General features: G+C 41.8%; 1 protein-coding gene across 1 annotated transcript; it reads left to right on the forward strand.

The window, feature by feature from the left end:
* Positions 1 to 13979: 13979 nt before the first annotated feature.
* Positions 13980 to 19590, forward strand: LOC148011895 (tropinone reductase homolog At5g06060-like). The gene is made up of 5 exons (XM_087670096.1): positions 13980 to 14213; positions 14305 to 14512; positions 17669 to 17885; positions 18897 to 19003; positions 19123 to 19590. Exons 1-5 carry the CDS (start codon positions 14125 to 14127, stop codon positions 19309 to 19311), a joined length of 810 nt encoding a protein of 269 aa, XP_087526222.1. The 5' UTR covers positions 13980 to 14124; the 3' UTR covers positions 19312 to 19590.
* Positions 19591 to 27866: the final 8276 nt, after the last annotated feature.

The following is a 27866-nucleotide window of genomic DNA, read 5'->3' on the forward strand; positions in this document are numbered from 1 at the left end:
AACTCAAGCAACTCTTGGACCAAGGATACATCAAGCCAAGTAATTTACCATGGGGAGCCCTAGTGCTCTTCCAAAAGAAGAAGGATAGAACCTTCCATCCTCTGCGACTATCATGGATTAAACTAGGTGACAATCAAGAACAAATATCCAATTCCAAGGATAGATGAATTACTTAACCATCTTCAAGGTGTAAAGATCTTCTCAAAATTTGAGTTAAGATCAAGTTTACTAGATAAGGTTCAAAGAAGAAGACATTCCAAAAACTGCAATTAATACAAGGTACGAACATTAATAATTTATTGTGATGTCTTTTGGATTAACAATGCACCTACAACATTAATAATTTATTGTGATGTCTTTTGGATTAACAATGCACCTGCAACCTTCAACATGCTAATGCAAGACATCTTTTGGATCTATCTTGACAACTTTGTCCTTATCTTCTTTGACGATATCTTGACTTACTCAAAGAAGGATGAGGATCATGAGCCGCAACTCTGAGTTGTCCATGAAATAATGAGGATGCACAAGCTTTAGATTGAGTATATTGGATTTATAGTCTCTAACAAAGGGATTGCGGCAGATCCTACCAAGGTTAAAGATGTGCAAGAATGGGCATCCCCAACAACATTTAAGGAAGTATGAAGTTTTTTAGGCTTGATAGGATGGTACAAGATTTTTGTCAAGGACTATGCCTTAATTGCTGCACCCTTAACAAATCTACTCATGAAGCAAGTTGCCATTGTGTGGACTCCCACTGAAAGTCTAGCTTTGAAAAGCTTAAGTAAAGCTTGGTCTCAAGGCTCCTATCTGACTTGAGCCAATAATTTGAAGTTGTCACTAATGTAAGCTCTCCTTTATTAGGGTGTGTACCATGCAAGAAGGCCATCCAATAACCTATTCTTTTAGGAAGTTGAAGACTCATGAGAAGAATTATGCTACCCATGATCTAGAACTACTTGATGTAATTTATGCTCTCAAATTATGGAGACATTATTTGCTTGGCAACAAGTTTACCTAAGTCACTAACAATAAGAGTTTCAAATGGATCTTCACTCAGCTAGACCTAAATATAAGGCATTGACAATGGATTGAAGTCTTGCAAGAGTATGACTTTGAGATCAAGTACATACCAGGTAAAGAAAATGTTGTTGTGGATGCCCTAAGCTACAATACATTTCTCAATACTCTTATCTTAGAGAAACCCTCTAAGGCAAGATCTCTAGTAGTAATGGTGTCAATGTCTAGTAACCCAATAATAGAAATGACCAAAGAAGAAGCATGTAAAGATCCAAGGTATCACGGCAGATGATAAAAGAGATCCTATCCAAGGAGATAAATCCCAAGCACAAACTCAAGTATTTGAACGTCTCTACAAATGGAGGCCTTGTCTACTATAAGAAAAGACTATGCATTCCAAGGAGTCAAGTTCTCAAGAAGAAGATACTTGACTATGCAAAGACTCTCAATGATGTAAGAAGAAGCTTTCATTAGGAAAAGCTCAAAGGACATGTGCTTAAATATGTCACTAAATGCCTAAGTTGCCAATGAGTAAAGGGTGAGCACATTAAGATGCTAGGAAAGCTCTAACCACTTCACATTCTACAAATGAAGTGGGAATAATGATTGGAACGCATCTAGTCAACAAGCTTTCGCGGGCAAAATTGCAAAAATTCATCAAAAACTGGCAAAATTACCGATTTTCATAAATCGCATCATTTTTCTCCATCTTTTATCTTGAACAACTTATTCCCTTCCTTGGCCTATTGTTCTTGTAATTACATACACTTTCAACACACATGTCCTCTTTTTCTTCAAAAAATATACGCTGACAATGTAAAACTTATGACCTTTTCCTTTGATCCTTGAGTCTTCGAATAAACATTCTCTGGATATGAACCTGTTTTTTATGCAATGTGTGCCCTAGCAGGAATATGCTTTGAAAAATGTATGTCGTGTCCATTTATGCATGATTTGAGAAATATGGAATAGTGGATCTATGATATGCACCCAATCAATCAATGCTCATACGAAAAAATATGGATGCACTGAAGAACTATGCCTAGCCTATCTACACGTGCTCGTGAGTCATGCATAATACGAACATAGTTCCTTGATTATTTAAATCCTTAACCTCACCTCTCTACACTCTTCAAAAATATATATCATGCTCAGCTCCGCCCACCCAAAATCTCACAATCACTTAGGAAATGATGGTCCTTAAGATGTGTTGAGATATCGAGCTCCACTCGTGATATGCCAGGGTGACCGTTGTGCATTTATGTCACCGACGTGTCAGTTGCAGATGCGGTTGGTACACCGCCCATGAATAATAGCTAGACGACAGCTATCCTTATCTACTCTAGTTCGTAGCTCAGTTAGTATGCCACCTTAGTTAGTTGTCTTTGGTTTGAGACCCATATATAGGGTTCTTCTATTTCTTTGTATGAGAGTTCTTTTGACTTACACAACTAAGAAGAGGAAAACTGTTTTCAGCCTCCACCCTTGTGTGTATTCCCCCATTGTGCAAGCAAGAAAGCTACAAGTGAGACTCCTTCCTTCTCTCCCACAATCTTGACAAGATGTTGATCAAATAATAACAATCCATCTCACAATTGATGGCATCCTTCACAACCCTCTAACTCTCCCAACCACCTTACGCACTCAACCAGAGGTTCCTAACTTTGTGATGAACATCCCAAATAATGTGTGTGCAAGAAATGTGCATGCTCAATGACAAGTTCTCTCTCATGTGTGCGTGCAACTAAGATTTACTGCATATAGCTGCAACAGGCCTCATGCCATGCAAGTGCTCAACAATCGTGCAAAATGTGCATAAACCCAACCCATGGCATGGAAGTATTTGATAAGAACAGGAGACAACCCCCGAGTACAATGCATCAAATAAGTGCAATGTGAAGTGCTCGTGAACCGATGATCCCCATGATGTACAAGAGTCTCAGCAAGAAAACAAACCTTGTTCCACAATGTTTGGCAGCTCCTGGCAAACTCCAGCTTCAACCTATCCAAAAAAATACCAAACTCGACCAAGGCTATCAAGTTTCATACTCAACAAATCAAACAAAATGACATAAACAAATCCTAAGCTAGACAAACACAAGAAATCCAATTACAAAATGTCAAAACAAATTGTCACGCAAACAACTAAGCTAAGAGAAATCAAACCTAACTACAATTTGACTAGGGGTTTTCAATTCTCAGAAAAACACTTGACAATGGGTTAACTAAGTCATTGAAGACATACTTAGAGTGTATTGCTACAGGGAACCTAAGCAGTGGATACAATACCTACCTTTGGTGGAGTACATCCTATCATCAAAACATCAAGATAACCCCATTCCAAGTTTTGTATGGGTAAGAATGCCTAACCCCATTGAAATTTTATAACCATGCCCTAAAGGTAGAAGCTTCCAAGAAGATATTGGAAGAGATGGATGAACGAGTTGAGGTTATCAAACAAGATATCCAAGGTGCCAAGGATTGGCAAAAAGCATATGATGATCTAGGAAGACAAGAATAATTTCCAAAAAGGAGACATGGTTTTTGTTTATGTCCATCCTAAGAAGATTTATTATCCTTGGGGCAATTTAAGAAGTTAATCCTAAGATATTGTGGGCCATACAAGATTCTCAAGTGTGTGGGACTCAATACTTACAAGTTACAACTTCCTAAACACTTAAAAGTTCACAATGTATTTCATGTTAGCCTTCTAAAAGGTTATATACCTAATCTTGATTATGTTCTTGATGATGATCAACAAGTTGTAATGTCAAGCCAAAGAGTCCTTGAGCTTCAACCTAACAAAATACTTGATGTAAAAGGATGCACCTTCTGAAATAGAACCATTAGGGACTATCTCATCCAGTGGAAAGTCTATCGTGAAGAGGATGCCACTTGGGCGGATAAAGTTATCATATGTAAGCTGCATCCCTAGTTCCTTTCATGATAAAGAACTGGAGCCCACTGAAATCTCCAAGCTAATTTAGAAATATTAGAAAGATCTTCATGAGATGTAATAAGCCCTACACTTGTAATAAGAATTACCTCTTGCAATGGCTATTTTATCTTTCCCTTGTAATCATTACATTGCCTTGAACTTTCAATGTTTATATATAGTCAGAATAGTGTGGCAAAAGCGTGATGGGTCCTAACCCACAAGTCTTGCAATCCAAGTTATTTCCTAACTTAGAGATGAGGATATCTCGATTCCTACAAGACAAATGGGATATAATGACCCAAGAGCCATGACATGAAAACCACTTGTGAAGGGGGGGAGAGAGGGGGAAGGATAGCTTATAAGGTTTAATAACCTTAAGAAAAAAAATTTGAACAAAATAATGAACTACCAACTAATCAAGCTGTCATCATTGATCACAGTGCTGACTTCGAATATCGTCTCAAATTGCGATGTCACTCTTTATGTGATGGAGAATTGTCCTCCTCGACATCATCCATGCACTCTACGATACCACCAAAGCTCCATAGCATCTCACAATTAAATGACAACAATCACAAATAAGAGACAATTCCATTTGTTAAATCCAATAGCCTTAGACTAACGCTATAAAGCCTTAGCACTAGCTTAAGACAATGTTGATTTTTTTCCTATTGGCTACCTATTGCTGCTATCAAACTTTAGAGAGAGAGAGAGAGAGAGAGAGAGAAGAAGAAGAAGAAGAAGAAGAAGATAGAAGGAAAGAGGAAGAGAAGAAGAAGGAAGAGGTAGGAGGAAAGAGGAGGAGCAAGAGAAAAAGAAGAAGAAGGAGAAGGTAGGAGGGAGGAGGGAGGAGGGAGGAAGAAAAAGAATATAGAAGAAGGATAGGAGGAAAAGAAGAGCAAGAAGAGGTCATCATCATCAATAGCACCCCTCCCCCCATAAGATAGCACCGCTTCAGCTTGCGAAAACTTTGTCCATCCTTTTACCTCTAGCATTTGTAGAACGACTCCTTCTTCTCTCTACAAAGTCTCTATCTCAGAAGGGATCCATTAACCACTCAAGGCTTCCAATCAAGATTGATAAAGCTCAGAAGGCTAGTGTACAAGGACCTTATTTGCAATGGCCCTCAAGAGACAATATCCTAGAGTACGGAGCGCGAGAGTTACAAATGTGGTTGTAAATGTGGACAACACACTATCGCACACAATACAAAATCAAGTTCTTTTGTAGACTAATGTTCATTTAATACAAGGATTATGAACATAAATAAAAGATTTGTCAATATTTATTGAAGAATTTATAGCTTAATAAATAGGCAAAAATAAAAAGTCAACAAGAAAGAAATGTTAGAATAAGTAGAAACTATTAAATTAGACTTTGGTTTTTAAAAAGTATGATAAATTGCACAACATCACAATGCATTGAATTAAACTCTTATTTAACTACATATAAACAAAGTGCATCAAATCAAATCAATTTTCAATTTAAAAAGATTCATTAAAAAATCTATAATAAATTAGGAATGAAGTAATTACATTGAAAAATATTCTCTTAGCTTTTATAAATTATGTAAACATTAAAAAATATTTTTTCTTGACATTTATAAGTCATTTAAATATTTTAAAAAGTGAACTAAGATAGTTAAAAGTAGGTCATTAAATTCATTGAGTAGAAGTACTCTCTTTAATAGAGAAAATCTCACTTTTATTAATTACGTTAAAATTATTAAATTGGATACATAACCATTAGAATTTATTGATTTGCGTATGTACCTATTAGAAGCCTATGCCATTCAAATTGACTTTGCCAATATGACAAAGTGAAATACGAATCCTAGTTCATGAACTAATTGAAAAGCCAATATGATTATCATTTGAGAAAATAAAAGCCTAAAGTTTCCTAAGAAAAATACTCACCTTGTTGATTTACGTAGGTAAAGTAAAAGTTAAGATTCCAAGGTTCCATAGAAAAATAGTTAAGACTCGTAAATAAGGCCAATCGACCAACCTTCAATGAAGATTAGGTCAAGAACGATTATGAGCAAAGGCCAAAACACATTGGAAAAAATTAATGCAATCTAAGGAAGGATCCAATGAAGAAGACAAATTGGGATCATGATTTCAAAGGTAACTTAGTAAAAATCCAAAGAAAAACTAGGAGAAATCTAAAAAGGGAATGAGATCGAGTTAGAGAGAATTGCCACTAGGTTAAAATCTTACTCTAATTGCCTCCCTATTGTGTAGATAATTTATTTCAAAAAGAATTGCTTGTGCTTGAAAATGGTGCATACAAGTTTACTTGATACACTTAGGAAGTTTGATTGAATTGATCAATAACCCTAGTGTACTAAATTTACAACAAGATAAAAGAAAACCGCACTAGACCTTCCCCAAGGCTAGCTACAAATCCCTTCACCAAGGGGGATTTGTTTTTGCCACCTTGGAGAGTTTGGGCTCAACCTCGATGGTGAGAGATTACTTCGTAGGGGATCCTTGGGTAGGAGGAGTTGAGGGTTCAAGGGGGGCTCTAGCTAGTAAAATAACTACACTACCTAATCCAGGAAAGTGGGAGGGCAAGATTCCTAACAAATCCGCCCTAAGGCAGAGTAGTCTCAATAAGCTAATAACTTCTTTACAATTTGACACGTTATAGTATAGGGGGACATTGACCACACATAATCAGACTCCATATCGTTTTAGGGGAACGGAGTGAGACTCTGCCCTACGGGTAGAGAGGTTGATATATCCATACTCCCCCTTGGTTCTCACTCTCCTTGAACCAAGTGCGATACAAGTTGGCTTTGGTTCAAGTAATCTAGTACAAGTAGATGCTCAAAGACCAATGCTAGTTAATTTGAATAGGTGACCTTAGTTTATTTAGAACCTAGAATCCAGGTCGATTCTTGTGGGAATGGCCAAGATCTTCCATTGTGAAGTGAACTTGAGAGAGTCTAGACAACAAACCTCGTGTATTCGAAAGAGTACCGAGCAATGTCGCCTAGAAAATCCTCTCAATGGACCACCAAATTGTGCCACTGAGGTTGTCTTAGAGTGGGCATGTCACATCACGTTACGATATGTTCCAACTGGTAGCTGAAAGCAGGGATATCATGATGATGTACCCTTAGGTTTGGTACAAATGTGTACTTTTTTATAGGGTGTGACAAACTTAGTAGCACACATGATGAATGTAATGAATAAGGTACTCAAGGATTATATATCACGACTTACTATACCCTTTTTGGATGATATACTAATAAAGAGCTGTGTAGAGGATGAGAAGAATGAAGAGTTGGATACTCATGGGTGTAGAGAGTTTGTTGCAAAACATATCACCGATTGTGAAAAGATATTAGCTCACTTGAAAGAAATGCAATTAACTCTTTTAGGCCACAAGTCTCTACTTGGAGTTGAGAAGATCTTGATTGTGGGCCATATGTGTGGAGCCTATAGAGTAGAAAGCCTTCACCGGCAAAGATAGATGGTATTGATATGATGCAGGATATTTGTGCTAGTGTCTTAAAGGTTAAGAGGTTTTTAGGAGCATGTGTCTTTTACCTTATATAAAGCCCTCATTTTGCACATGTGGAAAGGATAGAGATTCGAGTGGAGTCAAAAGCAAACTAAAGATATAAAGAAATTAAAGAGACAGTTGAAGTCAACATCGACATTGAGGAAGGCTGATTACTCAAAGGGAAAGCCTATAATCATTAGAGTGGATACGAGCTCGATTGGTATTAGGTGGGCAATTACATAGGATGATGACAAGGGGAAGAGATATACTATCAGGTTTGGTGCAAAAGTCTTGAATGAAAGGCAACGAAGATACCCACAAGTGAAAAGAGAGCTTTGGTGTATCATAATAGCCCTCAGATGTGACAAAGAATACTTTATAAGTACTCATGTAGCCATTGAAATGGATTGCTCACCATTATGGCATGATTATTGAGTTAGCTATAATGGAGCTTCTATGTAGAGATGCAGGTTGAGAGAGAGAGAAGAGATAGAGACACATGATTTGTGGTATTGAAGAGAGTACCTCAATAATGTTTTAGATAGGTATATGTACTATATACATCAGTCTAGCCCTTACAAGCGGACACGGGCACTGCCCTTTATCCCAAAAACCACCCCCGAAAGGCAATGTGCCCAAAGGTAGAGGAAAAGAATCAGTTAAGTCTAAGTATGTACAAAGCTAAAGAGACTATACCTATCCACCAATACCCATCATCTAATGGGCAAACCTCTCTGCTGGAAGACCTCTCTAATGAATGTGCACCTTGACCAACTCAATGCTCTTGCTGTTAAGTACCTCTCTAATGAAATGATACTTCACTTATATGTGTTTTGTCTTTGCATGAAAGACAGGGTTCCATGCTAACATGATAGCACTCTGACTATCATAGTGGAGGACAAGAACCTCAGTAATCCCAAGCTCAACAACCAAATGTGACAGCCATAATGCTTCTTTGCATGCCTCAATGGTAGCCACATACTCTGCCTCCGTATAGTAGACAGTGCAACACACTTTTTTATCTTGGATATCCAAGAGATAGATCCCCCTATGAAATTAAACACATACCCTGTAGTGAACTTCTTGCAGTCCGCATGTCCATCATAGTCTGCATCTGTAAAGCCAATGGCAGATGCATTATGCTTACCAAAGTAGATGCACAATTCTTTTGTGCCCTTGAGGTATCTCATAATACCTTTCATTGCTTCCCAATGCTTCTTACCATGGTTTGCCATGTACCTGCTAACCACTCCCACTGCAAAGGCAATGTCTGGACATGTAGCAACCATAGCATACATCAAACTGCCATGGCTAAAGCATACAAAATCTTGGCCATTTCAACCTTTTAATCATTAGATAGGGTTGTCCTCTACACTGAGCTTCACATATGGAGGCAATAGAACTCCGACCGCTTTCCCCCCTCTATATTGAAATGCTACAAAATCTTGGATACATACTCCTACTAAGATAGATAGAGTAACCCCTTCGATCTATCTTTGAGTATTTGCATCCCAAGAATGTGATTGGCATCACCAAGTTCCTTCATGTCAAATCTGCCATGAAGGCTTTGCTTCAATGAATCCAAGGCGGAGTGATCAACTTGACTTCTCTGAAAGCCTTGAGACTGCATGAAAGCATCAAACTGATGATACCATTCCCTCGGTGCCTATTTTCGGCCCATACAAACTCCATTTCAGTTTACAGAACATCATCTCTTTACCTTTAGCAACAAAACCCTCAGGCTACTGCATATATATGTCCTCATGTAGATCACTATGTAAGAATGCAATCTTTACATCCATCTGTATGAGCTCCATATCTTCAACTACAAAACCAAGGCCAAAATGGTTCTTAAAGTAGTCATCTTGACTACGGGAGAGAAGATCTCGTCAAAGTCAATTCCATGTCCCTGCTTGTACCCCTTTGCAACTAACCTTGCTTTATACTTTGGCGAAGAACCAGAAGTAACCTTCACCTCGTAAACCCACTTGCATGGAAGATTTTTATGCCCTTTAGGTAGCTACACCAAGTCCCATGTAACATTCTTATCAAGTGATTCCATTTTTGACAGCATGGCCTTGAACCACTTCTTGCTGTCCAACCTAGTCATTGCTTCCTTGAAGCATGACAACTTAGCACAATCCATCAACATGAAATAATCTGCAACATACTCCACACAAGGAACAAACCTATCAGCAGGTGGTCTCGATGGTTGAGTCGACCTACAAGGCGAAGGCTCAGCATTTTCTGGTTGTTGAGCCTACAAATCTACATTTATAGGTTGCTGTCATGAAATACGAGCTTGTAATTCTACATGTACAGGTTGCTATCCTGAAATTCCAACATGATGTCCTGACAGTTCAAGCTGTCCTAACTCCATGTTTTCAAGCTGAAATTGTGGTGTATCATGGGCAATACCTTGCTGGTCATTTCCAGTACCATTTCCTACATTTTCAGGACTATTTACAACAAGTATACGCTGTTGTACCACTGGGTACAAATGACTGTCTAAAAGGTATATCCTCCTTGAAAACAACCCTTCTGACTTTCTCAATCTTCTCGAGCTACTTATGCATGCGATCTTCACGGAAGATGACGTCATTGCTGCATACTATCTTTCTTTTCTCGGGATCCCAAAGTCTATAACCCGTCTCACCCTCATCACTGTATCCTAGGAATATGCATTTACAGGACTTTGGTTCCAATTTGCTGCATTCTTCTTTCCGTATGTGCACAAAAAGCCTCACACAACCAAACACTCGCAAATGAGCATAAGAAGGTGGCTTGCTCCATCACTCTTCCTGAGGGACTCTCCCCCCCAAAGACCTGTTCGATAACCTGTTAATCAAATGAATGGCTGTCATAACAGCCTCTGCCCAAAATCCATGGGTTAATGCAGCATGAGACAGCATCGTATGGACCTTATCATGTATGGTCCGATTCATGCGCTCTACAACTCCATTTGGGGGTGAATTATGAGGCATAATGAGCTCCCTCTTATCCCCTTGCTATTACAAAATGCTTGAAAGGCTTTGGACACATACTCCCCACCGTTGTCAAAGCAAAGAAACTTAAGTATCTTATCAGTCAGATTCTCTACCAATGCCAAGATTTTTCGAAACTTGTCAAGCACTTCGTCCTTGCTAACGAATAGGGTAAACCCATACCTTCCGAGTAGCATCATTAACAAATGTGACAAAGTATTTCTTTCCTCCTAGAGATAACCTTGTGATGCCAGGAGGCATATTCCACGGTGGATTCCATAAGACCATGGTGGATTCCATGAGGTTTTTATTCCACGGTGGATTCCGTGAGGTTTTTACTGAATGCCAGGAGGCATATTCCACAGTGGATTCCGTGAGACCACAGTGGATTCCGTGAGGTTTTACAGTGGATTTCGTAAAACTATATTTATTTGCCAGGGCTTGTACAATGCAAGGTGGATTCCTTGTGTGAGAAGTTGACGGGGATACCTGTCCTTTTTGGGTGTCAAATTAATTTAATGTGCACGTGGGTGATTCCATAGCGGGTGATTCCGCAAAATACATATTTAAATTAATGGACGTTTATGAGTTTAGAGTGCACTCATATTAATTTAAGGTTAGGACAGAGTTCCAACCTATTTATTTATTTTGTAGCTGAAGATTGCTAGGTATTCACTTTTGTTGTTTTAATTTTATTATTTTCTAACAATTGTGAATGCTTTAGTTGATGTGTAGAGTAGGTACTGGTGGCGTTGGGAAGCATTGGGCGATAGCATGTATTCAGATTATCTAGAAGAAATTATCATTTTTGATGGGCGCGTGCTTTATCATTAAAGACGTGGTGCTAATATTTAATTAGGTACACTTATTTATTAAAGCGTTGACAAACATTTATTATTTTATATGCGCATGGGTGCTAGGTTTAAATATTTCATTATTGAACATTGTATTTGGACACAACTCGACTTTTGGGACACCCAACCACTTTATTCTTTATTTGGACAAAAGCAAACAAAAAAGCTAAAAGCATGCTAATTGTAAATTTGGCTATTTTTTACCTTGGAGATTAATAAATTTATAAATAAATGCCTTGTGGAGCGCTCACACAAGGCATGGGGGGAGATTGTACCCAATTTGTCTTTTGTCTCATGTCGTGCAAACTCTCTTCTTGCTTTTATGAAGTTTATGTAGAGTTTTTTGTTCTTGGGGACCTTTCAGCGCTCACTACGCATACATCTAGCATCTGATTTGTGCACCACCTTGGCATCTGACATACATCGAAATGTACTAACTTTAGAGACAAAGATTCCAGTGAAAGAGACTTTTTATGAGATGTTTACCCATGCTTACCATAAACACAATGATCACAGTGCTCAAAATCAGCATAACGAAGACAAGGCAAGTAACCCAAACGAGAAAGTACTTTCATTCCTGTTTGACTCATGTGTCCTAACCGCCCATCCCACAAGGAAACACTTGGTTGCTCGGTCACAATGATAACATGGTCACACACACTAAATACATTAAGTGGATACAAAGTATCACTCTTGCAACCTCTAGTAGTAACCCTAGATCCCTTACATATCTTCCATTTCCCATCACCAAAGGTGGTATGAAAACCATCATCATCTAGTTGACCAGTACTAATCAAGCTCTTCTTGAGTTGCAGTACATGCCTTACATTCTAAAGAGTGAAGACAGATCCATTCTGAAACTGCAGTTGCACAGTGCCAATGCCTGCAATGTCACATGTATTATTTTCCCCAAGATGGACAACACCATGTCGACCTCCTATATAGTTTATAAACCACTCATGGTGAGGGGTGACATGAAAAGAGATACTTGAATCCAAAATCCAAGTGTGCATGTCATCATCCATATTGGCTATCAAAGCATGTGCACTGAAACATGAAGAGATAAAGAGTACATCATTCCCACTGTCGCTCTCATGGTTGACTACATTCACCTCTTCAATATTTACACTGCTCTTCTCTTCCTTGTTGCCATCCGTCTTCTTGCCCTTCCCTTTCTCTTTCTTCCATTTATAGCAGTCACGTTTGAAGTGACTCTTCTTGCCATAGTGATGGCATTCAACATCCTTACCACGTGATTTACTGCGTCCCTTGCTATTAGATTTGCCTTTTTGCTGTGATCAGCCTCTAGTATACAAAGCATTGGAAGACTTACTGGATACATTGTTTTGCCGATTCATTTCTTCCATGAGTAGAGCACTCTACCCTTGCTTAGGGTGAATTCTCATGCCTATATTGTAACAACATTTAGGAAAAGTATGTCCTGAAAATTCAGAACTAAAATAACCTCTTAGATTGATTGAGATTGAGCTCCAAAGACCATGCAAAGCTGCTCAAAACATCACCATAATGTTCTTGCATAGAAACATATCAAATTTCTTGACAGTGAGGTATGATGTCCTAGATATGTAAGAAACTATCCTGAATGTATAGCAGTAGACTTGTAAGTAAAGCTGATCCAAAAAACGAGCTCTAATCATTGCTCAAATGCATTCCGGAATCAAATCCAAGTATGTAAAATCAACCATAACCATGAATACATGGTATAGAATGCCTGAGACCAAGTCTAGAAGCAAGACATAATGCATATGCAGTCAAAATGTCATTCAACCCTATTATTCTAGTAGCCAAATCTCTGTCAAAATTGACTGAAATCTCAGTCAAAATCAGCCCAAATGCACTTCAATACATAGTCATATCATTCCTCAATGTCTTAACATCACTTGAGCATGTATACACATCAACATGCATGTCAAAGGACTAATGCCATTAAAGGACAGAGAGCTGCCTGTAAATTGCAGGCTGTGGACTGTGTATTCCAGCCACAAAGCAAGTCTGCAAATTGAGAAAAATGATTGCTAAGATTAGCTCCAAATGACCTCAAGACAATGCCACATGATCCTTGAGACATCCAGCATCCACTGTCATCCATATAGCCATCAAATGAGCATGATTTGTATGCACCAAACACACAAATATATGTGTTGCCCTGTTTATTTTAGATCTGCATATTGTGTATTTCAAACCTGAAGCTGAATGTATATCAGCCCCAAGTGTAATACTACACTTCAATGCTCAATGCTAAGCACTAGATGCAAAGTCTAGAGCACAACCATGATGCCAAATGAAGAGAAGCAGCTGATGTAGGTCCTGAGCATGCTGAAAACTAGATTTGCATACCCATGCTAATGGTACCTTCAGCCCTGAAGAGATTGGAATGCTGGTCCAAGTAGACACGGGCACTGCCCTTTATCCCAACAATGATTACAAGTTATGTAACACCGTATATTGCCATGTAAGACGGATAACTTATATTAAGTCACTAAACCTTTAATTATAGCACATTCTAGGGAGGAATAATCTAGTTGTAGACATGTTATCATGGACATGCTTTGAGGAGGCTGAAGACAAGATGCTGGGTGAGTTTCTTATTAATAATGATTGTACTACTACTATGGTTTAATTGACAGTTGCTATGATTGCAGGTACAACTCTCATTAATGTAGGTACAGCATGCGATTTGATGCTTTTGCGTATTGCATAGGCTTATGTACAATCTTTGGTTCAGCGATCTTTGGTGCAATCTTCGACTCCTGTACTTCCCCTTTAGTTTCGTGCCGCCATCTCTTGGACAACCATGAATGCGCAAGCTGGCTCGTCGTTTTCATCAAGATGGTCTCTGCAGGGACAGACTGCACTCGTAACTGGTGGAACCCGTGGCATCGGGTATGGATTCCTGTCTCTGCTTGCTGCAACGTATCCGTAAAGATGCATTTCATCAGGCTATGGTGCTGATTAGAGGCCCTCATAACTGCAGACGAGCAATTGTGGAAGAGCTAGCTAACCTTGGGGCTTCTGTATATACATGCGCCCGCTCTGAACATGACCTGTCTAGGTGCCTCAAGGAGTGGGAAAGTGCGGGGATCTCTGTCAAAGGCTCTGTCTGTGACGCTTCTTCTCGTGAGCAAAGAGAGGCCCTCTTTCGTGATGTTGCATCGGCTTTCAATGGCAAACTTAACATCCTGGTATTCCTATACCTCACTTCTCTTTTTACAGGTTTGATTTAGGCTTTCTCTGGCACTTGAATCATGTCGGATCATATCTGCTCTGTCTTCATGTGAAACGGACGGGAGGTGTGTATTTGACCAGACAGTGATCTGAGGCCATATTATAGGTAAGGGTTCGTGCGAAGAGTACGATGAAGCCATCATGGGCAAGTTGTACGAATGACAGAGAGAGAGAGAGAGAGAGAGAGTGTGTGTGTGTGTGTGTTAACATCCTTGGGAGGTGAAAATTGGCCTATAGGACTAATCAGATACATCCATTATTACACTTAGTCCTATACATCCATTGTTACAATCCACTTCGGGCATCTTGCCATATAGGCAATTGGAGATCACGTTAACATCCTTGGGAGGTGAAAATTGGCCTATAGGACTAATCAGATACATCCATTGTTACAATTAGTCCTATACATCCATTGTTACAATCCACTTCGGGCATCTTGCCATATAGGCAATTGGAAAACATAAATTGGGATTTCATAGAGTCATTTCTTGGGAGGTGGGGTACAAAAGTCTCTAATGATTGCTTCTCCTCCTCTGCACAATGCCCACTTGCAGTTCTTCCTTGCCTCTGTACCTTTAGCCAATTCTATTCGTTGGTCAATCCTTTAGTTGGAGGGAGTCAACTCAACTGCTATCCATACCTTCATCCCTTTTGTTTGCTTCATAATTGCTATTTTCTCTATCATGTCTATATGCATTACTCTTGCTTGTGTACCTTTGGGTATTATACCAATGGACTCCCCCAAGTCCACAAATGGGATTGCTTTACTCAACTGTTTCTTCAATACATCTGTAATCCCCCTCTAATTCCGGTGCAATGTTGTACCTGTCCCATCTTTGGGGAGCCCTCCAATTCTAATCTCCTTTTTCCTGCTCTCAATCCTTTCAAATTTTTCATTGCTGAGACTACTTCTGTGAAAAAAATTGCTGAATTTGAATTTACCTTTAGTTTTGTTCGGAGTATCTCTTGCATGGGTTCCTTCTTTACTCTCTGTTGTTCAGTCTGCATACCTTTTGTTAGAGTGCAGCGAATGTGGATGCATATCGACAAGATTGAAAGACAATGAACGTGAGAGAAGGGAGAGAGAGAGAAAAGAGAGAGAAGAATGCAGAAATCTGCAGTCAAGAATGCTGAAATGAAGAAGGCAGATATACAAATGGGCTGTCGAAGTATGTCTCAAGCCGATCTCTCTCTCCACCACCTAAAAGACAAGTGAAGTTGGCAGACAGGCTGCTAGCTATAAATAGCAAGTTATATGGCCATAAAATAATCAGGGCGGCCAGTCGCCCAGCAGCCAGATGTGGCTGACTGACTGCAATAAATGCCAAAAATAGCGATCAGCTGTTGTACTGCCATGTGGCACTGCCACCTGTCCAAAAGTGTCCGACCTGCCCGGTAAAAGGTGGTCGCTCTTGATAACTGCTGAAAATGCTCAATGTCGGCACGAAATGTGTAATTGTGCTCGAGACAACTGATTGTACCAACTGTAGCTTGACAATGCAAGTCCTGGGGATGACTAAATCTCTAGCACCCCCTCTTAGAGCTTGGACGTGGCATAAGGCTCAAGGATCAGTAATGTTGTTGTAGAACAACTTGAGGAAGTGCCTCCATAAACAAATTTGCCAAATTGGCTTTTGTCTTGGTGTATACCACATTAGTGATCTCATTGTCGCAATGAAGTGTTGTAGAACCTATCTGTGGGCAGCCAATCTCTCCGAGTAATCTTTGAAGCCACATTATCTCACATGTGGAAGAAGATGCCACTCTATACTCCACCTTTGTAGAAGAAAGGGCAAGTGTGGGCTACTTCTTGCTACTCCACAAGATAACACTTGCACCCAAAGTAAAGCAATAACTTGTTGTTGACCTCTAGTGGTCAACATCTCCAGCCCAATCTGAATTCGTCTAGCCTCTAAGAACCAAAGCTGAATTTTCAATAATTGTTGGATAATGAATACCGAGATTTTAGGAGCCACAAAATCCTCATAGTACCCTTCCAATGAACCACCTTGGGTTCACTCATGAACCCTGCAAGCAAACCTACAAGAAAGCACAAATCAATCCAAGTGTTAAGGAGCCATATCAACGACCCAATTGTGGGAGCTTTCGCTAAACCGCCAAGACCTATGGACCGCTTATTGTTCAAGCGTTCCAAGCCGAGTACTAATGGCTACCTCTCACATAGCCGACACGCCATCCATATCTACGGGTGTAGTGAGCTTATCTCCATGCCGATTGAGTTATCTCCTCTCTCGCGCACGCCGGTAGCTCCACGATCCAAGTGCAAGCTTCAAGCAAGCTCCATCCCCAAGCTTCACGCCCCAAGCTCCATTGCCGCGAGAAAGAGAAGAGAAGAGAAGAGAAGAGAAGAGAAGAGAAGAAGAGAGGAGAAGATGGAGAGCTTCTCCTCCCTGGTCCCTCACCCTCACACACTCACTCCCTCACACTCTCATACTTTCCCTCTCAAGCACAAACTCAAGCAAGCAAGAACAAGAAGAAGAAGAAGAAGAAGAGGAGAGCCACTTTTGGCCACACATAAGAATGAGCTTCTCATTCACTTTTCAACTTTATATACAAAACCCTAAATCCCTTTTGGGCGGTCATCCCCTTTTCCCCTTTTTTACATGGCCGGCCGTAGCCTAGGTCCTTTTTCCCGTTGTCCTTCTATCTTCCTAGCTTCCTTGTAGCATAGGTGACTTTGGACAGTCACAGTAACACAAGACAAAAGGGGCAAGGCTGAGGTGAGGTCACAGGCAGGAAACATGGATGTGGGAAAAGAGGGGTGGTGAAGCAAGAGGAGATGGGAGGGTGCTACACCAAGAGACAAACAACAACTCATGTGGTACATGTGAGGTTTCTTGATGTTAGGGATGGGTTTTCCTTGAAAATGAAGTTTGAAGACTTGGAAGTTGGTAGGTCCAAACTAAAATGTGGGAAGTGTAGGACCCAATTCTTTTAATGTACATATGCCATTTTGATGATTGAAAAGTTTAGACTTTGGAATTTGTACATTGTTTTCTGTGTGCTTAAGATGTGACCATTTCTGAAATATCTCTCTTTGATAGTCTTGTAAAATAGTGTGAATTGCAATTTGATTTGGTGCTTTTCTGTAGGTCAACAATGTTGGCACCAATATCCGGAAACCGACAGTCGAGTACACACCTGAAGATTTTGCACACATTATGTCAACAAATTTTGAATCAGCTTATCATAGTGCTCAACTTGCTTATCCTCTTCTCAAAGCATCTGGCAAAGGAAACATCATTTTTGTGTCTTCTGTAGCAGGTGTTGTTGCAATTCGTTCTGGCACATTGTACGCTGCAAGCAAAGGTTGGTTCCTCAAATCATGGATACTTTCATGTGTGAGCTTTGATATAGGCTTAATTAGAATTTGTGTCTTATTCTCGACTGCTGCCTTGTCTGAAGTTGAAACTTGTGTAGAGGAGCACAGCTGATGTTTTCCGGTACGAAAGTGAAACAAGAAGGATGGATTTTAGAAGCACTGGATGTGGAGCTCAAGCCAGGGGTCGGGGAAATTTCTTGGAGGGTTAAGGACCTAAAGAAGCATATAAAACCGAACAGTTATTAGAATAACTGTTTTTTTATAGGTGGGAAAGTGAAACAAAAAAGATAGATTTTGGAACCACAGGGACGAGGAGCTCAAGCCAGGGGAAGGTTAAGAACTTAATAGCTTAAAGGTGAATGAATAGTATCTGCAACTTGTCTTTGCTTATTAAGCATCTGCTGTGCTGTTGGATTAATGATTACCTTGTAGAGCAATGCTAATTTCCTGTCCCTCAAATTACCATTGGGTTCCTTTGATAGTAGTTAAACTATCTTTTCTTTCAATACAAAGGTGCGCTTACCTCAAAGATTACTTCCATTGTATGCATACTAAAATCGAAACACGCATTAGTTGAGGTAGAGCCTTGAAAGCCAGATAATTATCAAGAATCTGCGTATCTTCTTCAAAGGAATGACTATGACAAACAATTATAAAGGCTGTCTATTTGAGACATCACTTTGGGATTAACTTTTGATATCTAGAAGCACAAATTTGCTAAAAATAATTTTGACTTAAATAAAGTGTTTCACAAACTTCTTTGCTTAGAAGAAACAATCTAAGCAAAAGCTTCTAAAGGAAAGGGAAACTTTTGTAGAAAGGAGAACATGTAAGACCAAGCATGTTAACTAAAGATATTTTCAAACCGCTTTAGTCTTTCTTACAAACTTCTTAGGTGAGAACTAACAAAGGAGAAGGGAACCAAAAAAGAAGAGCAGAAAGATCAAATGGCTTTCTTGGAGTTAGATTTTAGACTCTGGTATTTATGTCAAGTGCAGGTGCCATGAACCAGATCACGAAAAATCTGGCTTGTGAGTGGGCTAAAGATGGAATCCGAGTAAACACAGTCGCTCCTTGGTACATCAAAACGGATCTCGTTACTGATGTCTCTCTCTCTCTCCCACCCATCAAAACAATACCTCTTTTTTCTTTCAAAGATTCACAAATTGTTTTGGTCTAGCCATCCCTGATATCTGACATGGCTTGTTCGGTTTCTTGTGTTAGCTGATGAATGATGAAAATTTTGTAAATCAAATTATCAGTCGTACACCATTACGGCGGGTTGGAGAACCATCTGAAGTTGCTTCAGTGGCGGCATTCTTGTGCCTTCCTACTGCTGGATTTGTCACTGGCCAAGTTATATCTGTTGATGGAGGCATGACAGGAAATGGTTTTTACCCAACACAGGATTGAGAAGCAGGTTATCATTTATTTGGACTCTGATAGACATAATATTATACCAAGTGTGAAATTGCCATTGTGCTTTTGAGTTTTATGCTTCACATTCTGACAGGGTAAGCGTATGTTGACCCACAGGAGCACTAGGCACTTATTATTTAGTTCCTAACTCCTGAGCTTGCTCTTAAAGTTAGTCTTGCAATTGGAAAGTGGCTTCAAGCCATGCATTGCTCAGGCTGTAATGCAGCATATCTGAAATAAAAAGAGCTTGTGTGGAACTCTCTCATTTAATTTTTTTTTAAAAAAGTGCTGGAATTATCTTCATGAGGATGTGGTGGGACATTCAACAAAGCACAAGATTTGTGAGCTCTAAGTGACCTTAAATTATTAAAGGGGTTGACTATTTTGAAATGCTACATGCACATCTCTAATGAATTGCTTTTTATATGAGACTCTTTTAATAGATCAAGTATGCATTTCCATTGTCATATATGTATTAATAACTTATCAAAGTGCTAGATATGATCCTCTAAAGGATAGCATCATCCGCTCGGCACCTGTCACTTCGAATGCTCCCCCCCGCTCCGTCGGATCGCGCCCATCCCCCCAGTTCATTTGCGTCCCATCGCTCCGGCTGATCTCCCTCTGCCGCATCTGATCGCGCCTCCATTCTCGCTAGCGTCCCCCCGTCTGTCCGCCTGTCTGACTGCTTCCTCCCATTTTTTCCTCCTTCCTATCCGCCAGCCGTGAACGTCCCACCCGCCTGGCCGCACCACCACCCCCCCCCCCCCCCAAAAAAAACGCCTGGCCGCCTTGGAAGAGATTGTCCCCCCCCGCCTTGATAGCCTGCTGCCCCCCCTCCCCCTCCGCGTGCTGCCTCCGTCCGCAACCCCGAATCCGTCCGCGGTGTGTCAAAACAAAAGCGGTCTCCCCCCTTGCCATTGATCCCCCACCCTCCAAGTTACTCTCTCGATCTGCAACAGCTTCCCCCCCTCAGGTAGCATTGCGACGTGATTGGTAGTCCTGGCAGAAGGGACGCGCAATGGAAACCTCTGGTCAGACGTCGCCGCACTCGGCGAGTGCCCCCCAGTCAAACACCTTGCGCGTCGTCCTCTCTTAGGAGCAGCTCTTAGCCGTTCGAGCTAAGGAGTTGGAGCTAAAGGAAACAACGATTCATGGTCAGGTAGTAGGACATTTCCCAGCCATGGCCCAGTTTCGGGACTGGCTTTACTCCACGCTGCGCATCGGCACAGCGCAGATCGTGGAGGCGGTCCTAATGGGCCAAGGGATCTTCATGGTTTGGCTCAATTCGGCGGACACAGCTCGCGAGATGCTCACCAGTTCACCATATGCGGCCATGAAGGGGGTCATATACATGGTCCCTTGGTACAACGGCTTTACTGTGGAGGCGTTTGCACTCCACAACAGGTTTCTCCGGCACCCGGTCACCCTTCTTTTCCCCGGCATGGCGATAGAGTATCGCCAGTTGGTGGAAGCCTTTGGTCGGCTCTTCGGCACTATCCTCCCGCATCCTTCGCAGGTGCAGTGACAACGGGCAGGAGTCCCAAAGGTACGGGTGACAGTGAAAGAGGTCAAGAATATCCCACAGTTCCTAGAGATTGAGGCGAGCGGGCAGGCGGCAGGTTGCACGCGTTTCGGAGCCAAGGTGGCTCTGTCGACAGGCCCGCAGGTGGATGCTGATGGCTTTACACAGGTCCAGAGACCACAGAGAGGGAGACGGCAGGGGAGGCGCAGCCAGTGTCTCAGACCCAGCCTCGACAACAGGGAGTAGGAGGGCGTGTGACGCCTCCTCGGCAGAGCACTCCACAGTCCCTTTGCCCGCCCCACCCGGCAGGACCGCAGGCCCCCACATCCACCATCCGCGCCATAGACTACCTCTCCTGAGTGCCCACAACGCCCACACCCACCGCCCTCCACTTCCAAGACCACCAGCCCCCTCCCACACTCGCCATGTACTTTCGTCCATCCCACCATCCCTTGATCATCCTCCCCCCTACCACCTCCCGTATTGAGCATCGCCCCTGATCCGCACCTGGTTTAGGCAATTCCCCCCCAGACCCACCCCCCTCCTCCCATAGGAGGTGATGAGCCATACATGTCTACATTCTCTTCGCACCAGCAATCCTTTCCCTCCCATACAACCACCAGCTGATCCACCCTTGCCACCCGTCACACATTCCCGAGACAGGCACACATGTTGCCATAGGAGTTCTTTCGCAGTGGCCCATGGTCCTACTTGAGAGTTGCAGATCGCGGAGAGTTCCCACTAACTCTAGATGTGGGGATCTTCGTGGTTCATAAGTCAAGGAGGGGCAAGGTTCATCTTCTAGCACCACCGGATGGACTAAACAATGCTTTTTTTTTTCAGTCCTCTCACTTAGGGGAGTGGACGACGACACAGATAGAGGAAGAGTTGAAGAGTCTGGTGGCGGACCACACCTCCCAGTGGATGGGAGAAGGACTAGCATTGTTTGCACAGCAGTGGCCTGGTTGCATGATGGTCATTAACTCGTGGGCTTGTGCCGAGGTCCCTCACCTAAGTATTATCTCTCGAGCTCCTCCACAGTGGAGGGCTTCGAGGGATGTGATCGAGTGGCCCTTGGCACAGGCGGCCTATTTCTACCAGTGCACAGAGTCTCAACTCTCCGCATGGTTGATAGATGCATTGATAGTACCATCTGGAACTTCTATCACCCCTATGGTTCGGCCGAGAGCCACCATGGGGGAATGTAGCTCACTGTCTAGACCGGCGGCAAAGCGCACCTGCATGCCTCATAGCTCCTCGTCATCAATAGCCTCCACAGCCGAGGGTCAGCATGGGGGAATGTAGCTCACCGTCTAGATCGGCGGCAAAGCGCACCTGCATGCCTCATAGCTCCTCGTTATCAATAGCCTCCACACCGAACAGATGCCTGTTTGGGCAGTCACAGGTCTCCCTATGAGCTTACACCTTGCATCCTGGAATGTGAATAGCCTCCACTAGAGTGGGGCACGTGTTTTTAAAAAATTGATTGTTCGACAGGAGTTGTAGCCTGTCCTTGCCGGACGGATTGACATCTTCTACAAGAGCACAAGCTTATCCTCAACCAGGCCCAGCGGGTAGGAAAGGTACTCCTAGGCAGCTCGCACACTTATTGGAAGCACGCCATAGGTGCCCATGGTAGGAGTGGAGGCGTTGGCACCTCTATTGGTTCGAGTCTTGCCGCTTGTGTTCGAGACCACGGGACGATAGTGGCAGGGAGGGTGCTATGGATCAGACTGGATATTGGGGGCTCGTGCCTTGGAGTCCTTAATATCTATGCCCCTATGGAGGTTAGGGCACACAGCAAGTTTTGGGTGGAGATCGCAGGACTCCCAGAGGTGGACTCCTAGATTGTTGGAGGAGGCTTCAACAACTTGGAGGCTTTGGAGGACTAGCAGGGTAGAGGGAGAAACTACCAGGGCATGGCTGGGGAGGAGTAGGAGGCATGGGAGGTGTTTCTACTGGCAGTAGGAGCACGCGATGCCTGGAGAGACACTACCTTCCACATGAGGGAGAGGTTGCTGGCTTCTCTTGGAGATACAGACAGCTAGGTGGAGTCCTGCTGGAGCGGTTGGACAGGTTTTATGTGGGAGAGTGGGGAGGCTCTCGGGGAGGCTAGATTGGGCAGTTGGCGGGCACCATGTCGTTCGATCATTGCCCAACTCTCCTAACACTAGATCCCCCAGCATCTGCCCTAGATACACGATCTTGTCGGATCCCTGACTTGATCTACAGGAGGGAGGAGGTGACGAGACATATAGAGCAGATTTGGACCAGAGAGTGGAGCAGGAGGGGCCAGATCGCAGAGAAGGTTGCAGAGGCCCTAGCTGAGTCGAGCAGAATCTGCCAAGAGGCAGCCATACAGACTAGGCAGTAGAGCTGGGAGGAGGAGAGCACTCCGGCGGGACCTTGCAGCCACATAAAGATTACTATAGGTGGCACCAGGGGATCCCACTCTCCACATACAGGAGGTGCATGGGCGAGTAGCCGTTGCTGGCCTAGAGGACAGGCGCTTTGAGTTCTCTTTCTGCTCCTCAGCAGCTTTCTAGGCGTAGAAAGGAGACACGATGTGTAGGGAGTTTTTTAAGGTGCACTAGCCTCGCACATTAGGAGAGCAGATATGCAGTCTCCAAGATCAGTATGGGAAGACCCGTTCTAGCCCAGACGAGGTGATGGAGATTGCCACCGACTACTATATCGCCTCTTTCAGTAGGAGACAGCCTCAACCAGAGGACAACGATGTAGACAACAAGTCTAGGATAACATCTTGTACCTCGTCATAGAGATGAGACGCTCCCTCCTAGCCCCCTTCACAGAGAAGGAACTAGGGGAGACTTTCCATACATAGGACGGGCAGAAATGCCCGGGAGAGGATGGCCTCTTTAAGGCTTTCTTCACTACCTTCTGGGAAGTGGTGAAGGACCCCCTACTGTTGGCCTTTCAGGAGATTTTCACTTCAGGATAGATGCCAAGGAGTCTATTGGCAGGCCTTATCAATCTTCTCCCCAAAGGGGGAGACCGGTTGGAGTTTCCTAGTGGAAGTGAAGAGATTCACAAGGGGAGGACCAAATCGATACTGGGGGAGATGGGCATATTCTTTTATAACCATTTTTACATACCATCTTTCTCTATTGAGTAATGGGGAACCTTGTTCATCCTTTCCCTTTCAGATTTCAAGAGCAAAGAGTGGCCATTGCTAGATTCAAGGATAAGTGAGATTTATAGGTGCAATTTTTTTTTCGAAGTGCAAACATGCCTAAAGTTCAATATTCAAGTAGGCAAAGCAAAATATCTACTTGTATCCCTATAGCTATTTTTGTGTACTTCTCTAGCATTAAAGTCTAAACCTCAAGAACCATGTTCCTAGTGAAGTACCCATATGTAGATAGTATTCTAGAGTTTGTGGATGCAGGGTAGGATACAAAGATACAAAATAGAATCAATTATAAGGTTCAACTAGATTCTGTTGCTTGCAAGTATATGATTGCCATCCAAAACTTCATTATGACATTTTTGTGCAGAAGATGGCATCATGTTTGTGAGAAGTTGATGTCACTAGACTAAGACCAAAGAGAGTTTTTAATAAATTTTATACAAGATATTGATGTTTGAATGAACAGTGAACTTTTGATCATTTTATGAAGCTAGAGTCAATGTGCACATTATGAAAATTGAGAACAGACTCACACAATGAAGACATCCAACTTTCTACTTCATTAACTTCTATGTTGATGATGAAGAGGTGTATTATTTATTTTGCTTTATATTCGCGTGATGCTCAGACAATAAATAGTACTTGCTATTGGAGGGAAACAATAATGGAGTCAATCAATGGCTCTTCATTAGGCTAAGAAAGAACTTAAATATCAAAATTGTTGAGCTCAACCACCTGTCCCATTGCCCTTTGAACACTACAATGGCCAAGGTGGAGGGACACTATAAATGCTCTAGATTAGCCACACACTCGCTATGGATGTTATCAAGCTGTCTATCAAGAGGACACTCCTTCATCAAAAGTGGTGGTGATATCTTGGATAAGCTAAAATAGAGGTGAAGGAGAAAGAACGTGAGGAAGAGGTGGGGACTGGCTCACGTTGGGCTCAGTTTGTGGGTTGGTAGGGCTTGGTTTGTGGTGGCTAGTAGGGCTTGGAAGAGGTGGGGATTGGCTCATATTTGATGCCAGGAGACATATTACACGGTGGATTTTGTGCCATGGTGGATTCTATAAACTTTATTGATCAGGGCTCATACACAAAGTGGATTCTTTGTGCGAGACGTTAATGGGGACGCCTATACTTTTCGGGCGTTTCATTAATTTAGTGTGTACATGGATGATTTCATAGCGGGTGATTCCGCAAAATACATATTAAATTAATAAATGCTTATGAGTTTAGAGTGCGCACTCGTGATAAATTAAGGTTAGGATTGATTTCTAACCAGTTGATTTATTTATGTAGCTGAAGACTGCTAGGTATTCACTTTTGTCGGTTTAATTGTATTATTTTACTAACGATTGTGAATGCTTCAGTTGATGTGTAGAGATAACAGCAGTGGCGGTGGAAAGCATTGGAGGATAGCGTGTATTCGAGTTATCACTTATATTTTGATGGACGCATACCTTAGGCATGGCGCCTATATTTTATCGCGCATATTTATTAAGGCATTGGATATTTATTTATTATTTTGTATACGCATGGACGCACGATTATGATATTTGTATTTGGACATTGTATTGGGTATACCTGACTCTTTGGGCGCCCGTCCATTAGCTTTATTTCTATTTGGCACTAAAGCAAACTCAAAAGCTAAAGCGTGTTATTTTGTAATTTGGGCTATTATTTGAGCTTGAAGATGATTAATAGAGATTGCACCCAATTGGTCTCTTGTTCATGTCGTGCATGTTTTCTACCTTGAGTTTTGTGCAAAAAGTAGAGTTATTTTGTTCTTGGGGACCTTCCGACACTCACTACGCGAGCATACAACATCCGATCTGTGCACCAGTGGGATCAGAGCGAAGTTGAGATCGAGAGCTTCCAATCGCTACCCATCTTGTGCAAAAGCGAAGCTCCTAGAATGGTCGAGCTCTACAGTCAGTTTCATCGCGAACGGTCGATACGGGTGGATTCCTGGCGGTCAAGGACCTCTGTCTACAGCCTCTGATCGCGAAGGACCGGCCTGAGGAAGCGGAGGACCACGTCAATATCTCCCTATTCAAGTCGTTTTTTCTCAGACAAAACAGATAAGTTTCCATAATTATCAAAGCTTAAGCTTAAGTAAGCTTAAAAAGCTTACTTACGAGCTTTAAGCCCACAAATTCGACGTTTTAGTAATTCAGCATGTACTGAACTGATTCGCGGTGGAGAAATCGCTCCCCAAAATCCGTCGTCAGTTTTCATCCTACTCAAAAGCTTAAGTCATATAAGCTTTACAAGCTTCAGTTACTTAAATCCTCCAAGTTTTGTTACTCTGCAAGTCACAAAGGTCTAACAAGTTTCCAGAAGTCAAAACTGACTTATTTCAAAAACTCCTATAAGGACTGTTCTTGTGCAGAAGCACTGAATTGCAAAGTTGTTCCCTGGAAGACTCTGTTCATATACGCAGACTTGCTGAACCAGTTTCAGCACACGAGAAGTTCATACACAGATTTTACGAGGACTTCAAATCTCGCAATCGCAAAAGTTGAAAACCGTGAAAGCCAAATAAAAATCTATAAGCCTTGTATAATTGACTTTGAGCTACGTTCATCACGCTAATTGGATTTTGAGAGTGTGAGGTCTTTTGAATTTTTACAGGATGACGAAACAAAATATGGATGATTTAATGGCTGAAGGCGATCTTCCTGAACCTACGATGGAACAAAAATTAGATTTAATTATGATGTAGCTGGATGAAGAACGAAGAGCCCGGCAAGCCTTGCAAGTTCAATTGACCAATTTACAACGATCGACTAATTGACAAAGATGGACCACAACCCGAAGATCTTATCTAACGAACCATTGATGTGACTCTCGAAGCTCAATCCATCCGCAAAGAAACAAAGATAAGTAAAAGAAATTTCAAATTCCGTACTTTCAATGGAACTTGAGATGGAAAGACTGTTCTTGCATTCATCAGTCAGTTTGATGATTACTTCCATGAAGAGATATACGTTGAAAAAGATAAAATTAAGTGTGTCACTAATCATTTAGTGGATCGAGCATCTCTTTGGTGGACTGTGGTTCGTAAGAGTATAGATTGTCCCACTACTTGGTAGAGTTTCAAAAAGAAGTTTATGCAGAATTTCCTTCCTCCACAATTCCATGAAAAAGCCATAAAGCAATGGGACCTTCTTCAGCAAAGAGATCGTGAGTCTATTTCTCAGTACACCGAACGCTTTTGGAATATCTTACTCCAACTACGCATGCTTGAAGACGTACCTGAAGCGACTCACAAGCGCAAGTTTATGTCTGGATTACTTGGGCATTACTACGCTGAAATTAATATGTTGAAGCCTGCAACTCTTGAAGATGCAATTTTTTTAGCTCATGACACTGAAGACAAGATTCGAGGAAGAGACAAGCGTCCACAACAATTTCAAGAAAATGGTAACTATGGTTCTAAGCAATTCAATTCAAATTTTAGAAGATTCAATCAAAGTCAATTTCCTTCCTCATCTTTCCGTAAGTCTTGGATAAAACCACCTCCTTTGCCATCAAATACCAATCAAAACCCTAAGCCATCCTCACATCCAAATCCTAATATTTCTAGACTTCCTACCATTGCAAAATCTAAAGTCAAACCTATAGTGTATTACAAATGTCATCAACCTGGACATTTAGCAATCAATTGCCAATCAAAGAAGCCACCTGCCCATATCAACTATCTTAGAGCAATGGAAAATGAAGAACATGAGGAAATGCCTGACTTTACGAAAGATGAGGATGATATTGCTACTCCTTCGAATACTTTACTAGGTCTGCCAACTCCACATTCTTTGTTGACAATGAAATGTTTAGTGCATGGAAAAGAAAAGATTATTTTGCATGAT

Source organism: Lygodium microphyllum, chromosome 28, assembly GCF_053477565.2.
Source record: "Lygodium microphyllum isolate KBCC chromosome 28, Lygodium_microphyllum_v1.1.10, whole genome shotgun sequence".
NCBI classification, from domain to species: domain Eukaryota; kingdom Viridiplantae; phylum Streptophyta; class Polypodiopsida; order Schizaeales; family Lygodiaceae; genus Lygodium; species Lygodium microphyllum.

Excerpts from the sequence above, each read along its gene's own strand:
- LOC148011895 (XM_087670096.1), top strand. The coding sequence starts at position 14,125 with ATGAATGCGCAAGCTGGCTCGTCGTTTTCATCAAGATGGTCTCTGCAG. Across the intron at positions 14,214-14,304 it reads GGTGGAACCCGTGGCATCGG|ACGAGCAATTGTGGAAGAGC; the intron begins GTATGGATTCCT and ends TCATAACTGCAG. Across the intron at positions 19,004-19,122 it reads AAACGGATCTCGTTACTGAT|CTGATGAATGATGAAAATTT; the intron begins GTCTCTCTCTCT and ends TTCTTGTGTTAG.